A 17,328-nucleotide genomic window follows, 5' to 3' on the forward strand; every position below is an offset into this window, starting at 1 on the left:
ATAGCTGTGCTGCTAATATTACAAGACTGAAAATCTCATATTTTACAAAGAGCAATAAAATCTTTAATACAGTGCTGTTCATTCCACTTTATATTTTCCTCAACATAACTAAAAATTTTCATTAATTGTGAATGATGGAGTCCCGCAGACATCATTTCACTGTTTTGCTGTACCTGCTCCTGTGCAGAAACCAAGTCATTAGTCTATGTCACTTTATATTCTAGTTCCCATTTGTGAAATGAAAAAACATGAAGTCTCAAAGGTCCATCCCTCTAAAGTCTTAGCTGTAAGAAACGCTTATAAAAAAGTGCCTAAAAAATGTGGGTTTCAGCTGTGAAATGCTACGAGCTAACAAATCAGTGGGATTCACATCTCACCACTGTTGTTATTCAGTAACACTGTAATTAAAGTGCTTTGCGTGTTCTGACTGTACCCACCACACAGGAAGCAAAGGCATGCTATGCTTAATGACATTCATCAAGAACAGAGTCTGACAGTACTCTTTGAGTTTGTATTTTACAGTTTTTTTCTTTGCTTTTGCAATGGTAGAAAATATAGGAAAGAAAAATAAATAAAGTAACAACGGACAACTCCGTTTGTTGTACCAGTCTCTATATTTGCCATGGGGCTTGACTCAAGGCCTGGCAGCTTGAATGTTCTGCACAGTAGTCTCAGCTATCCCAAGGATTGCATTCTTCTGGACAATGATGCTCACCCTATTTGGGAGTCAAGGCCTTTGTGGGCTTTGATTACAACTGGCACCACTCTTGCCTTCAAATAGACTGATTACTGAATCTATTACATATATTGAAATAACAGATATCTGGAGAGAATCTACCTTCAGATTCTTGAAGGCAGAGAGGAATGGTGCTGATCTGATAATGTTTAACTAATTGCTTCACATGAATAGGATTGAGACAACCTTGTGGGTAGAGATGACAGTCCCAGAAGAAATGCAAGAGAAGAACGTTATGGTCAGAAATGGGCAGAGGCCGGTATTATTCAGCCATTCAGCCAATGGTGTTTAATAAGTAATAGTCTTATTTTTGACTGATCGGTACCAGTTTTACTTTGTATGCTGGGAGACCAGTTAAAGCAGCACTGGAGACAGGAGATAAGTGTGTCCTGTTTCAGAGGCTGAGTGGCATACAGAGTCAGACAAGGTCTGATTTTTACCATGTTGTAAATAGTGCAAGGCGACATGACTGAGAAACAAATACAGAATGATCAGAGACAAACAACTGATCCCTGATGATGTCAGCCAGGTTTCTTTGTTGATGCGGCACATTGGTTAAATGCTAACAGGAGGGGTTGACAGGACAGAAGACAATTTCATAACAAAGAGGACAGTTCATCAAAAATGACAAAGCAGCATGGGTAAAAACCTCAGACAGCAGCTACACTGGACAACCTTCTGGACAAAGAAGCACCAGTGCCACCAACACAACCCAGACCAGCCCACAACTCAGATTGTACCACGTTTCTGCTACTGCCCCCAAGGAGCAACAAAATGTTGCTGCCTTCTTGGCTAGGTCACTCTTGGAAAGGAGATTTCTAATCTTAATGAATTTATTAAATAAAGGAGAAATATAAAAGAAAAGCTACAACATGCAGAAGTACTGTGTAAAACATGTTTTAGACTTCATTACTCATTTTAAAATATGTTGATGTAATCCTAAGGTTCAAAATAAGTGTTCTTACATCACTGCGTCTGGCTTTTAAGAGCTTAATTTAGGAAGCATTTTCTAAATGTTAGAAATCAATATATGGAAAGACAAGAGGGAGAGTACACAAAGACATGTCAGGTTAAGTAAATTGGTTGTAATTTATGGCAGCAATGTACTTGTATGAATAAGAAGAATTGTGGCTGTAGAGCCAGGTAATACACATTGAGTCTAGAACAGACTTAGATTTGCCATGGTTTTTAATGAACTATGAGTTGATGGATGGTGTGACACAATGGATTCAGCACTGATAGCAAGAATCAACATGTAATTAACATCCTCCACCCTTTTCATTATGAAAGGAGTAAGAAAATCAATCATCAATCATTGCTGTGTTGTGTTTTAATTATCTATTGCTTCTGCAACTTCACACAAAGTGAAGCACAACTGTTGCAAAGACTGCTTAACTGACTCAACTATGGAGCCACTTAACTAGTAAACACATAATCTCTTCACACCCTTTGAGTAATCCCCAGAGGCAATCAGATGCACTTGCGACAAGCTCCACTCACCCATCACGGCCATAGCAGTGCCTTTGGCTAACACCCTCTTTAGAGTTTCCAGTACTTCAAGTCCACTGCCATCCAGATTGCACCTGTTGATTGTGCTATTGGTCGAGCTTATCCAGTAAAGCTTGTTGGCAGTGTAGTCTATTGTGACACCTGGGAAAGAGACAAGTGAAGAGAAGACATTTGGTTAGCACTGAGTATGCTAATTTAGTGCACTACAGAACTTGACATAAAAAACAAAAAAAAAAAAAAAAAAAAATCAATATTACTAGAGCAAATGCCATCATACAGAAAAAATAATCATAAAATAGATTATCAGTAAACCAGAGCAGAATTAAAATTTTGCTAATCACACTTGTAACGTGTAAAATATTGTTCATCCATCCATCCATTTTCTGTCGCTTAAACAGGGTTGGGTCGCAGGGGGAGCTGCCTAAGCAGGGAAACCAAGACTTCCCTCTCTCCAGCCACATTCACCAGCTCATCCGGGGGCATGTCAAGGCGTTCCCAGACAAGCTGTGAGATGTAGTCATTCCAGCTTGTCCTGGTTTTTCCCCGGGGCCTCCTTCCCTTGGGACGTGCCCAAAACACCTCACCAGTGAGGCGCCCAGGAGGCATCCTTACCAGATGCCCGAGCCACCTCATCAGACTCCTCTCAATGCGGCGGAGCAGTAAGTCTACACTCAAAAAAATGAACAAGGGGGGTTGTGCACTTTATATTATATTTTTATTTTCAGTTTACTTAAAATACATGTATTTAATGAGTTAAAACATTTTTTTCTAATAAATCCAATGTAATTTTGTCTGTTGTTATCTTTAAAAATTATTAATGTGTCATTTCAACATAAAATATTTATGTCAAGTGAATTAGGACTGAAATTCTTCTTCCATCCAGAAGGTGGCAGTAGTAAAATGTCTGCTGCCATAAATTATATAGAGAAACTGCGCATGCGTAATTCCAGTTGAAGGACAACGTCTTTGTGCATTTTCTGGCGGAAAGTTTGATCTTTTGGTTGAGTTTAAAAAAGGTAAGCTAATATTTATTTTCTCCTATACGTATTTCGTAATATTTTAATGTTAAGCGTGATTGTATTTTGGTTTGTGATACAAGATGTGCTCTTTATTTTGAGGTGCTAATGAGAAAGCAGAAAACTGCTTACTCATGTTGGTCTGCTTTCCTCCCGCTTAGCCCCACCGATTCTCAGGCACATTTCATATTTTGTAGGTGAGTGAATATCCAAAGACGGCAAGAAAAGGCAGACAAAATGTATTAATATCCTAGCGGGTGTGCTTTTGACTCGGTTACGCCGGTCAAACCGTTTCATATTTAAGTTAGCTAAAATGTTAACGTTAGCTTTCGTGCTACAGTTAGCGTTCGAACAGACGCGCGCGCCACACAGCAGTAAACGGGCAAACGAAGTGGGTTTGCCCGCGTGCTGTACTGTCTCAATATTATAATAGTCTTTTATTCAGCCAATGCATTGTTTTTATTGTTTATTGAGTTTAATTAACTGTTGTTAAACCTGAAATTGTGTAAGCTAGATTCTAAATGTGCTGCCTCATAGAGCAAACATGCGATTTTCCTTCAATTTAATGTTAATTTTGAAAGCTAAGCCTGCCTCGTCCTTTGTTTCTTTATATATATACTCAGTTGATCCCTTAGAGGGAAATTTAAGTCACTCCTATACATTTTCAGTTTATTCAGGCTGTGAAAGGTATGGATTGTCCACAAGCCCATTCACTATTTTTTATTTTACTTTTTTTAAATGAAATATTATGTTTTATTTGAGTTGGATGAGTGAATGTTTGGTAGAGAATGATATTAAAGCAGAAGTTAAATCATTAATCTGTCAACATTTTTACATATGTCATCATGTTGCAATTTTTCAGGTCCTGAAGGATTGCTTTAACCTGTGCTGCCTGCTGGCTGGTTAAGGCACTGTACTCACTCAACAGGTATGATCACAGCTCACCAATTAATGACTGCGTTTTGTTGGCAGTATTTTTGTTTTAGAAACATTTAAATTAAGTGACAGCCTTATATTCTTTTGTTCCACTTGGAGCACATAATAAACCCCATTCATTGATTTAATTTTCTCATTTCAATTTTTTTATCAACTAACAATTAACATTTTGAATTTCAGATCTGGCTATAGCCTATATGTGCTCCCTCCTTCATTGATGTGGCGTAGGTGGCATTGCTGACTCTGCAAACGGTATATTATCAGTAAGATTTTTCTTCAGGAAATTGTCACAAGTTAAATTTCCTTGACTGATATATGTTGCTGTCTTTTCCAGACTTAAATGTGGCAGTGTAAGGGTTGCAGTTCAAAAACCTCAACTAGGGTCCAGTTACTTAAACATTATAGGTTAAATCATCCACATTATGGGCGCAGGCACCCATATCCTTGCCCATATATTAGCTGTCCGTGTACATTTAAGTCATGGAATGCTCTCAGGTCGCATATATGCCGAGTCCATAAGAGAGAGACATCACAGCATACATTGTCTTTGGCCACATTCACCTGTCATGTTTGTGGATTCTCTGAAGTTAGCTCTGAAAAGGAGTATTTTACTCATATCAATTTGCATCTCAAAGCCAATGAAACAGTTTCCTGCACATTCAAGGGTTGTACATTTAGGACAAACATCTATGGGACATTTAAATCGCATAAAAACAGAAAGCACCTTGGTTATTCTTACAGTGACTTTAAAGATGGAATAGTTGCAGTACAAAACAGTTTTGAAACCCCAAGTCTTTCAGTTGAACATGGAGGCAGTGAACTATTAGAAGAAGCCCAGCTCGAGGAACAGTCTAGTTTTCAGTCAGACAGGTCAGAAAATGTTGAAAAGATGATAGAAGAGAAATTTGCAGCTATGTTGCTTAAACTGGAAAACATGTTGCATGTTCCCAGTAGTGCAGTTGATGAACTTTTACAGGACTTGCACTTTCTGATGAGTTCTGCGTCTCTCACTACATTAAATTCAACTGTTTCAGATTTTTGTACTAAACATAATCTTGGTCTTAATGCAACAGAAATCCGGGAATTGGCTTCTGTGGTCTGCCTTTCAAATCCCTTGACAAAACCAATTGGAGACCAGGGCCCACTTAGCACTGCTTTCAAACGGAAACAGTACTTCAAAGACAAGTTCCAAGTAGTTGAACCAGTGGAATATGTTTTGGATAAGGAATGTAACCATACCTACCAATACATACCATTATTGCAGTCATTGCAGCAGGTACTGAGCAAAGATGGTATAGTCGATGATGTAGTGGAAACCTACATTGCTCACTCAAATGAAAGTGCACAAGAATACAGGTCATTTCAGGATGGAGATTTTTTCAAGCAAAATCAGTTCCTGTCTGCAGGGGATTTGAGAATAAGGCTGACCCTTTATATTGATGAGTTTGAAGTGTGCAACCCTCTGGGTACTTCCAGAAAGAAGCACAAACTTTGTGCAATTTACTGGATTTTGAGCAACTTGCCCCCAGGCCAACACTCATCTTTGTCCTCCATCTACTTGGCACTACTGTGTAAAAGTAGCTACATCAAGCAGTATGGGTATGGAAAAGTTCTTGAACCTCTTTTGCATGATCTGGTTGTCTTAGAAGAGCAAGGGGTATTTGTCCCACATTTTGGAAAAAATATCAAAGGCACAGTACAATGTGTAGCTGCAGATAATCTGGGTGCCCATGGGATTGCAGGTTTTGTGGAGAGTTTTTCAGGAGAGTATGTTTGTCGATTTTGCACCGGACGTTTCAGTGACTTTCAGACCAAGCAGGTTCTGTCGGGTGAGTTTAGCCTTCGATCCAAAGATGGACACAAAGAACATGTCAAACGTGCAGTGGAGAGTGGAAAGCCATGTGTTGGTGTGAAAAGGAATTGTGTACTGACAGAAAATCTTTCTCATTTTGATGTAACAGCTGGATATCCCCCAGACATTCTTCATGATCTGTTAGAGGGTATTGTTCCAGTGGAACTTGCACAGTGTCTGGGTGTGTTGATATCCAAAAAATACCTCTCTTTGGACACTCTAAATAAAGTGATTCTTAAGTTTCCCTACAAGGGAGATGATAAAACAAATCGTCCCCATATTGTGCCACAGACATTTTTGAGCAAAAACACAATAGGTGGCAATGCGGCTGAAAACTGGACTCTCTTAAGATTGCTGCCATTCATGATTGGAGATGTTATACCCGATGGTGAACCAGTGTGGCAGATAATTTTGGATTTAAAAGAGATTGTTGAACTTGCTGTTGCTCAGATCCATACTGAAGAATCTGTTGGTTATCTTCAGTTCAAGATTTCTGATCACAGACAAAAATATAAAGAAGCATTTCCTGACCGGAAACTTTTGCCAAAGCATCACTACTTGGAGCATTACCCTCACATGATCCAATGTTTTGGTCCCCTGGTTGGAGTATGGACCATGCGTTTTGAGGCTAAACACCATTTTTTTAAGGAAGTTGCTCATCATACCAAGTGTTTCAAGAATGTTGCTCTGACACTATCAAGGAAACACCAGTTGATGATTGCCTATCACTTACACTTATTACATCCAGAGAAACCTGGAGTTGAAGTGTCAAGTCTATCAAGAGTTCCTCTTGAGGTGCTGAAAGATGATGTATCTTTTCCTATACAGCAGATGTACCCAAACATGGCAGAAGTGAACATGGTCAAAAGTGCAGATTTCAAGGGAATCAACTATAAAAAGGGAATGATAGTCATCTGTGGATTTACTGATGGGCTACCTGAATTTGGAGAGATTATAAGGATTTGTGTAATTCAGGATACACTGAATTTCATTGTCAGAATGTTCTCAGCTTGGTTTAGAGAGCACTACCGGGCTTTTGAACTGCAACCATGTACAACTGGCAAAATGTCCCTGAGAACACATGATGAACTGGCAGACAAGTACCCATTACATGACTACTTCGTTGGGTGCCTTCGACTGGTCACATTTAAACGATACCCCTATATTAAAAGCACGTGTTGAATATGTAAGTAAACACCTGGGATTGAGTTTACTAAATGTGCACTTTCTTCTTAGTAGCATGAGCAGCTAATACTATCTTGACACCCATCACCCATGTCTACTTTGCTGTATAACAGTTTCTATGCATGCACTAAGGCCTTCTCACCTTTGTCAAAAGTCTGAAAAGGATAATTAGGAACTACTAACACATTTAAGAAGGCCCTAGTGGTAAGATAAGGTTTGATGAACATGGCCCTTGTCTGCTTCAGGGTTTTTGTGTTTTTTGTTTTTATCAAAGCTACTTAATTTGTATGTGTATAATGAATTTATGCTTACATTTTTGTCTCTTGTAGACTGAAGCTGGGATGATGGCTACACCAGTAAGGCTGCGGATTATCCTTGGTGCCAACAATGCTGAAAAACTGACCATTGAATCGGGCATGCCAAAGTCTGTTGAGGATCTTTCACATGTGATCAAGTGCCAGTTTGATATAGAGGGGGACATTAGACTCCAGTACATGGATACTGACTTTGATAACGAGTTTATTAATCTTAACCAGATTAGTGGTATTCAAGACAAAAGCACAGTGAAAGTCATTCACATTTCAGATGCTCCAGACCTCAGCCAAAGCAGGATGAGTGAGAGTACAGATGAAGCATCTTTTTCATCTGCCGACACCATTTTACTCTCCTCCTCTGATTCCGAATCTACTCGATCACAGTGGCCCACTGAATTCCCAATACCAAAGTTTCCATTTGATGTGGAGATGCAACTTAACACTGCAAACCAGGACTTCAAATCAAACGGAGTTCTTCTGAACCCTGGTCACAAACTTAAATCAGACATCTTGGAAAGTCTGGCTGAGCAGATCATGAAGTTCAAGGCGTACCCTTCAAACTCGGAGATGCAGTCTGTAGCTGAAGCTTTAATCAAGGAGCATCCATGTTTGAGAGAAAGGGGATCTTTCTGTGGTTTCTATGGATGGAAAACAAGCCTCAAATACAAGATGGCGAACTATAGAACAAAGCTTAGAAACCTTGGCTTCCCAGAACTGAGCATCAATTCCCTCAAGCACAAGCCTGCAGATAGACGTCAGCCTGCCTATGATGTGAAAAAACCCAGAAAGGCGGAGGTAAATTTTTGTCCTCCTTATCCTGCTGGAGAAACTGAAGACAGCCTCGAGGAAGAAAGACTGACATTGTTATCTGAGGTCAAGAAGAGACATAATGATAAAGTAGTCAGAGAGAAGATGGCCATGACCTTTGCATACAGGAGGCAGGAGGTAGTCAGAGACAAGCCCATGGTTGCCGAGTTCAAGATCAGATGGCCTGGATTGTTCACTGTGGAAGAGGTGTGAAATGCTTCTTAAATTGGCTATAATGTTGTTGATGTTCTTGTATGAAGTCATTTTTTAATATCTTCCAAAAATATGTTGTTTTTGTTTGTTTGTTTTGTTTTTTTCAGTTGCAGGCAGAATTTGTGAGGATCACTACTACTCCCCTCATCTCAAAGTTCTTTGAACAACTTGACCAACACACTGCCCAGCTCATCAAACTGGTCAAGAATAAAGGGGGCTCTGCAGGGCGGGAAATTAGCCTAATTTTGGCACCGATCTCACAGGTATGTATTGCTGTAAAACATTGAATTATATGGTGATCTTGACTAACAAGCACATCTGTGAATGTGCCCTAATTAGTAAAAAATAGTATTTGATTTTTGCTTACAAAGCCTGAGCAGCAACTCGTGTGTATTTCATACAAATTGCTGTGCAGTCACGTCACAATTAAAGGTACACCAAGTAACATTTTCATATTAATTAATCATCTTCGTAAGTTGGTCGATGCTAAAATGACACATTACCGGATGAATTGAGACCCCCCTGCCCCCCCTGCTGTCTGTAGCAAGAATACCATACTTGCAACTTCAGGGAGACTCCCAGCGTGAGAGAAGGAACGCTTTACGGCAAACAGATGATGAAGAAACACATCAGAGTAACGCGTACCAGTGAATACAAAGCTATGTGTCTGTGTTATCATACTTTACAGGAAAAGATGGAAGAGAAACAAATAATTACTGCTTTATTATTTATTATTGCTACCGGCTTTGTGATAACATTACAGGAATCAGCGTCAGCCGTGTCTCAGTTCACTGATCAAACTTCAAAGCTGAGATAAATCAGCGCTTGTGCAAATATCACACAAATACCATAATAATATCATAATAATGTCTGTTACTCTTTGAAAGCAGGAACGTGAGGTCTGCATCCAGCCTGCAGCTTCTTCTTCTTTCTGCTCTCCTCATTCTGTAATGTCTTGATCAACGCTGACTCGTGTCGAGTCCTCTCTCACTCGCTCTGAAGCTCTTTTCTTCTTCTTCGCTTCATCTGATCATATCCGACAAGAGTTTTCTGTGTATCTCTGTGTTCTCTGTCATGAATTCATGTTAGCAACAACCGCTAGCTGCTCTACAGCTCTCTGTCTCTCTCTGCTGGAAGCGGAAACACTGTTTGCCGTAAAGCGTTCCCTCTCGCGCGCTGGGAGTCTCCTGGTTGGTGTCCCTGAAGTTACAAGTGGGATATTCTCGCTACAGACAGCCGGGGGGGAGGCCGAGAGGGTCTTCATTCATCCTGTAATGCGTCATTTTAACATTGACCAACTTACGAAGATGATTAACATGAAAATGTTACTTGGTGTGCCTTTTAAAAGTGATCAGAACTGTGTTTAGGGATCAGATGTTGACATTTGGAATGAGTAACTGAAAGTTTCTCACCATAAAGCACAATGACAATTTCCTGATTCCCACCAAACCAAGGCCTCTTTTTTTTCAGGTGTATCGATAAGTGAACATTATGAAATGTTCAGTTTTTGATTTGAAAGAGATTTCACAACAAGACGGAAGATGCTTCAATGTTTTCTTTTTTTTTTTTTTTTTCTTCAGAGTGAAACGGTTGAAAAGAGAAGGGAGTGCATCCTGAGGGCACTTTGTCTCTACCTCAATGAAGACCCCAGCATCCTCTTCAAAGAATATCAGGTTTGAGATTTTAGTTTCTACCTTTTTATTCAATCAAATCTTAAATAATTAGTCTTGTTACTTAGTTATAATTTGCATGGAATCAGTTTTATATACCTTTTTTTTATATGTATTTTATTAGGTACACCTGTGCAAGCTATTGAAATCCTATACAACAACTTTATTATGCATTCTACTTTTAAGTTTGTACATTTGGAATTAAAAAATATGCTTGATTTCATTCTTGGGTTTTGTCCTTTCTTACTCTCCTATGTAAAGGACTGCGATGGTGAAGCTGTTCAAAGGGAGCTGGAGCAGATTACCTTTGCCATCTACACCATCAAAGTTGAGGGAGGTGATGCTACTACTCCTCCAGCTGATGTTGGCATTGTAATCGAGGGCGTTGAAGTTCTCTGTGACTTGGGCGACGTCGCCTCTGCATGTACACTCTTAATGGGCGTCATATATGCACTGAACCTCAGTTATCCTAAGCAGCTGAAAGCCTTCTTTGAAGTGCTTCAGAAGATCTTCCTTCAACTCGATGCTCACAGACTCTCAACCAAGGTACAAATGCTCAAAAACAAGCTGTGTGAGTAATCCAGCTGTTGATTTTGATGCTGACTTTTTGTGGATTTTAAGATGTTTTATGTTTTTAGTGTTGAAGGTTTTCAAGCCCTCTTAAGTTTAGCAAAACCAGTTCTGTTTTTTTTTTACCTATTACACCTACACTACACATTTCACAAGGAAAACTAAGAGCATTTGTAGCAAGTTGTTTGTTATGAAAATTTAAAAGCTGAAAATGTTTTGTTCTTGCATTGAGGCAGTTGTGCCAGTCTACACCAATGTCACCACCTTAAAGTATGGTCAATAATTGTTTTATCAACAGTGTTTATATAATCACTCCCATGTTAAGGTTGTGAATAAAAGAAATATGAAAAATGCATTGGGTGTACTAAATTCATTTGTGTGGAACCTGTTGACAAACTAGAATTATGTAGCCTGTACACATATTGTTTAAGTCTGCATAACATAATTGACCTTGGGTGAGCTTAAATATCTCTTGTTGATCCGAAGTAATTTTTTTAAGTTGGCTTAACTCAAAATCATTGTTTTACTCTAACACAAGTTTATTATGTTAGATGGACTCAAAAATTTAATTTTTAAGTAACCCAATTCAATTTCGTGGAACCTGTTGACACAATATATTTAATTAAACTCAACGTTTCAGTTTTTTGAGTGTACTCTGAGCCCCTCCCGGATCACCGACGTTCTCACCTTATCTCCACCTTATGTCGATGGGATTGAGGAGGTCTTCGAAGTACTGACCTCCACTGACCCACAACGTCGGGAGTTGATCAGCAGCCCCAAATCCCCACTGTAAACAGTGTTGATGGAGCACTGCTTCCCCCTCCTGAGCTGATGGATGGTGGACCAGAATCTTCTCGAAGCTGTCCAAAAGTCATTCTCTGTGGCAGGGGTAGCCAATGTTGGTCCTCGAGGGCCCCAATCCGGCAGGTTTTCCAGATTTCCCTGCTCCAGCACACCTGACTCAAATTAAATGGATCCAACGGCCTATAAGGATCTCCACAATGACTCGTTAGTTTAAGTCAGGTGTGTTGGAGCATGGAAATCTGGAAAGCCTGCCTCTCCAAACTCCTTCCATACCTGAGTTTTTGCCTTAGCGACCGCCGATGCCGTGTTTCGCTTAGACAGCCGAGACCATCAGCTGCCTCTGGAGTCCCACAGGCCAAAAAGGCCTGATAGGACTCTTTCTTCAGCTTGACAGCAACCATTACTGCTGGTATCCACCAACGAGTTTGTGGATTACCGCCACGACAGGCAGTTGAAGCCCTGCCGGAAATGGGAGTAGAAACTCTTTCTGACAGGGGACTCTGCCAGATGTTCCCAGCAGACACTCACAACATGCTTGGATCTGGCAGCCATGACCAGCATCCTCCCCCACCATTTGAGCCAACTCACCACCAGGTGGTGATCAGTTGACAGCTCCGCCCCTCTTGACGAGCACAGAAGTCAAATAACAAAACACCACTGGGATTCAGATCAGGGGGGGCCGTTCCTTCCAATCATGCCCCTTTAAGTCTCACTGTCTCACTTGCCCACATGGGCACTGAAGTACCCCAGCAGAACAAAGGAGTGCTGTCCAACACCCCTTCCAAGGACTCCAAGAAGGCTGGGTACAGTGAACTGCTGTTTGGCGCAGAAGCACAGGACCCATCAGTCAGGACCCGTCCCCCCACCTGAAGGTAGAGGGAGGCTACACTCTCATCCACCAGGGTAAACCCCCATATATAGGCACCAAGTCAGGGGGCAATGAGTCTGCCCACACCTGCTCGCCGCCTCTCACTGAGGACAGTGGTCCCAGAGCCCAAGCGATGTATCGAGGTGAGTATAACTATATCTAACCAGAACCGCTCAACCTTGGGTACCAGCTCAGGCCTTGCAAGGGAAACCTGGAACCACTGATCTGACTCATCATAGGGATCTTTTGAGCCGCGCTTTGTCTAAAATTTAGTTGATTACTAAAATAATCTCAGACATTGTGGTCAATTACCAAGGATTGTTATTTCATTATAATTCTGTTTTCAATAGGTATGAAAAAGGGCCAAGAGACAATATATTTACTTTTGACTTTACTTTAAATAGCACTGCAACATCATACTTCAGTGGAGGAAGTGAAAAAAGGAAGAGTGGTCATCTGCCAATTGTGGTGCAATCCCAGCATCCACAGATCACATGTCTAACTGCACTTGGAGAAGATATTGAGCTCTGAGTTGCCTCTGATGTGTTCATGTAGGAATGTGTGTATTTGTGACAGGTAAAACGCACTGCATACTTAAACTAAAAAGGGTGTATGAGTGTGTGTACAAATGGGTATGACGTGCAGTGTAAAAGTTCTTTGAGTGGTCAATAAGACTGTATAAATACAGTTCATTTACTGCATTAAGTTTACATGCTGTAGTTCTAATACATTTGGTTGAGTGAGGGCTAATAAAAATGTTTCGGCATCTGCTCATACATCTTTCTGGGGAATCTCTTCAAAAGAGCTCCAGCTGGCATGAAAAATGAACAAAAATGAGAGCCGACTGCTTTTGATTCCATTTCCTGGCTTGCAAGAAGTTTTTTTTTGTTTTTTTTTTTTTGTTTTTTTGTTTTTTTTTTTGTCATTTCATTTTTCTTTTTTTTTTTTTTTCAAAGAATATGCCCATTAATGGCTGGAGCTGAAAGCAATTTTAGTTGTGTACCTCTGGACATCTCACTGTCTTTCACCATGTGTTGGATTTATGTCTGGCAGATTCACAGTCACAATGCATCATTAATTTACACTTGTCCCCAGGTCTATGCCATAATCATAAATGAAACCAGTGAAATACGGTGCACCCTGCTATCTGTGCTGCTGACAGGCCGAGGAAAATGAAGAAATGCAGTGGAGACGAAGCGGCTGTGTGTGACTAATAGGATGTTTGACCTTGAGCTATAGTGTGAAACAACAGCTTCTGGAGATGAAGCCCTGCTGATTGTTTTAGTTACAAGGAGGTTCAATTGCTTATTTAAGATGAATTTTGTGTGTCAGTGTGTGTGGTAAATGGCGGGATTTTACAGTGCAAAAGTGATACTTGGCTAAAATAAAAGAAAATGAACACCAGTGGTCAACATGAAATAAACTGAATACCACAACTGTAGGTTTGTGTTGTGGCTCGAGTGCCTACTGTAGTTCATCATTATATCATTATACCAGCAAGAACAAAGCATCAAATAGTCATATTTCAATTAATTTAAATGAATAATGTACTTCATTCTCTCTTTTCCCTTTAGAAATGAAGTAGTACAGGAAAACTTTTTTGTGGATGGATAAACATGCTAGCTATTGTTGTCCTAGTAATTTTTAACATTGATTACTTTCTTGTCCCTTAATTTCTTCATTGCGTCTTAAGGAAAAAAGTGTTTTGACTGTTGAAGTTTTGATTCCCTGCAGGTTAAACTGCTGATATAGTGAGAATTAATCCCACCTCAGAGAGTCAGCATGGGCTTTAGTCTCTATTTTGGCCTTGTGATGGACTGGGTGAACCCTAGCTCTTGTTCAGTGACAGCTGGAACAGGGTCAAGTCCCTCCTTAATGGGATAAAGCGGATGTAAAGAAAGGAACGATCATTCATAGGAAATTTTTACAACAACTGTCCCATACCATACAAAGTATGTATCTATGTGTGTGGACAGCATATGTACTGTAATAGCTCTCATATTCCCATGTTTTTAATTGTGATATTTTGCACTGAATAACACCCCGGAAATTGATGTCTTCCACTTTTACAAAGCAAAAATACACCTTTAAAGTGGTTTTGGGGATGAGAAGTTTGTCAGAAGATCCAACACGCACTTTTGACATTTGCATTGATAAATATTTTATAAATAGGATTGATGTTTCTGTCACATAGAACTATATGAAACACCCAAAATGACTTATCTCAATAGGTAAAGCCAGCAGATCTACGTTCATTCCTGGTTTTCTAAACATCTCACATGACTGCAGAATAAATCAAACCTTGCCAAGAAAAATCTTTTTCTCTTTGGTCATCACCCAAAGTTCATGGTTTTGAAGATAGGGATGAAGACAGACTCAGAAATTCAGCATTGCTTTCACTTTTAGTTATTCTTTTCCAATGTTGTTTTATGTAGTATTTCAAGGGGAGAAAAACATCTGTTCTGGTGTCAACAGGGGGAGGGGGCATGCCATTTAAAAGAAATTAATCCCAAATTTCCATATGTATGTATCATGACAGCTTACAAGAGCATAAAAAGGCAACACCTGCACATCTATGAATGCGTATACCTTAAAGAAAAGCCGAAAGTGAGTTAGAAAGATGCAAGCACTGGAGTCAGCAGGGTGGGTTAGCATTGCTGCTTAGTTTTTAAAGCTTCTTAAAGGGACAAAGGTGAAAAACAATGAAAGATCAAGCATACCAGATGCATGTGAAACAGACTAAGCTGAAACAATACTCTGCCCAGTGTGAAGCTATTGCTTCATGCATTTCGAAAGTACAAAATAAAAATGTGGTTGTGGCACATGTTGGCTGATGTTTTTATATGAATACAGTAGCAGCACAGGAAAACTGAAAATAATATTTTGAGATTTACATTACTTTATTGAACTTTTAAAAATAAATTTCAAATATATTTAAGGGTGAACACAGATAAAACATGATTGCAGCTGCAAAGCTGAGTCAATTTGTTGTTGTGTCTTTGAGATACTGTAACATTTTCAGTGGACTACCACCACACCTTTTTACAAATAGACTGTAGCCCTTTCATTTAATTCTACCAGACAGTAGTAGTCACATCATTAAACACATCAAGTGCACTTGAGTTATTGGGAAAATTGAGCTGCAGCAAATCATCTAAGTGCTTTTAATGTAGTGATTCATGTTAAATGAGTTAAAGCTAAATTGGGTGGTCTTGGGCATGATGATTTGCAAAACTTATATACTGACCTACAGGATCCCTTTGATTCTGGTGGAGGACTTTGCTGTTACTTCCATCCATGTTGGCCATGTTAATGGTGTTGCCATCTGTCCAATAGATTTTCCTTTGTGGGAAAGCATGGAGAGAAAAGTAGTATTTCAATTAGGCATAGGAAATCAGGATTATTACACAAAAATCAATGAATGTTATGTTCTTTTGAAAGTGCAAATTGAAAGTAAGTCCGCCAATTTATTTTCCTCTAACACACTTGTAAAAATCTGTACCAACAATTTAAGCTTGTATAACATTGTTTCTTTACAACACTTTGATCTCCCCTTATGCACAGGTCAAGGTTTCCTAATACTATAACTGGAAGGTGATGCACTCATGAGGTGTAGAGACTTCTCTAATCTACTTACCCCTTGGCAGGGTGCACTACAAGGCACCTTGGCTTATCAATGCCGTGGATGATGGACGTCTTCAGGGACCCATCGAAGCGAGCTACATTGATTTGTGACTCGTCATTTTCAGAGCTGAGCCAGTATAAGTTCTTGGAAAGCCAGTCTAAAGCCAGACCCCGACAGTTCACTATGTCTGAAAGGAAGTGCATGAGAAAGCTGTTAAGCTGCTACGCTATACTGAGAGGAGGAAGAAAAAAAAATGATTGTGGATAAATGATCCATACTTTGACTCAATGTTTACATTCATTTAGCAGACGCTTTTATCCAAAGCAACTTACAGTTGTAAGGCTGTAACGTTAAGGGTCTTGCCTTAGGACCCAACTGGAAGGTGTTAATATATGCCCCCTGGGGGAAATCAAACTCTGGTTTCCAGCATGGGAGACGAATGATCTGCCAACTGAGCTATTCAGCCATTTGTTGCATGTTTCACCTTGAATGACATGTGCTACTCATTTAATAATTAAGGATAACTCCATCATCTAATAGAGTTCACCCACCTGAAGAAATGATTGTCTCAAGCTGGGTGCCATTGATGAATGCCCTTTTGATGGTTTGAGTTTTGATATCAGCCCAGTAGATCCGCTCTTCCTGAGCATCATAATCCACCACAGTGACGTCATCGATGTCTGGCACTGTCAGAGCCGTCATGACGTTCATGTAAGGGTTGTCAATGTCCACACCACGGATTTCAGACCGCCGCACATATAGGAGGAACCTTTTCAGTGCTGGTGGGATAATTAAGCGATCAATCATGTGAAATGAGGCAGTCTTGCTGATGTCTACTGTCAGATCCAGGTGAAGGTGTGATAATAGAAGTCTAAAGTAAATGTTGTTGTCAATGAAAAGGGAAGACAGTCATATGTGAAAGAAAATGCCTCCCCTGTGGCTTACATAGTATCTTATGTTTTCACTCTGATACCATAATGAGAGGACGTGAAAAAAGAGGAAGGTGCTTCCACTCACCAAAGCAGGATTGTTTGTTGGCCGAAAGCTTCATGAGGTGTGGACAGGTGCAGGATGCAGTGCGGTTGTAATTGATGAGACACAGATGCGAACACGGACCACGTCCATCATTCTCTTCACATGGGTTAGAGGCTGATGGGAAAAAAGGAAAGCTTTACGTAAAAATGACAAGGAAGGAGATTGGCTGAGATAATTACTGGACTTGA

General features: G+C 40.0%; 1 protein-coding gene and 1 long non-coding RNA gene across 2 annotated transcripts in view; one reads left to right on the forward strand and one right to left on the reverse strand.

Annotated features, from left to right (window-relative positions):
• lrp1bb (low density lipoprotein receptor-related protein 1Bb) overlaps window positions 1-17,328 on the reverse strand; it is a 335,780-nt gene that overhangs the window by 102,825 nt on the left and 215,627 nt on the right. The window contains exons 28-32 of the mRNA XM_042001119.1: window positions 17,123-17,254; window positions 16,657-16,884; window positions 16,118-16,292; window positions 15,728-15,822; window positions 2,237-2,386 (exon numbers count right to left, since the gene is read on the reverse strand). Of these exons, the coding sequence (XP_041857053.1) occupies window positions 2,237-2,386; window positions 15,728-15,822; window positions 16,118-16,292; window positions 16,657-16,884; window positions 17,123-17,254 (780 nt within the window). The remainder of the gene's footprint in view (window positions 1-2,236; window positions 2,387-15,727; window positions 15,823-16,117; window positions 16,293-16,656; window positions 16,885-17,122; window positions 17,255-17,328) is intronic.
• On the forward strand, window positions 3,039-5,109 carry LOC121649956. The gene is made up of 4 exons (XR_006012188.1): window positions 3,039-3,261; window positions 4,124-4,189; window positions 4,378-4,449; window positions 4,532-5,109. It is a non-coding gene; the product is annotated as an uncharacterized LOC121649956 (long non-coding RNA).

Source organism: Melanotaenia boesemani, chromosome 12, assembly GCF_017639745.1.
Source record: "Melanotaenia boesemani isolate fMelBoe1 chromosome 12, fMelBoe1.pri, whole genome shotgun sequence".
NCBI lineage: Eukaryota > Metazoa > Chordata > Actinopteri > Atheriniformes > Melanotaeniidae > Melanotaenia > Melanotaenia boesemani.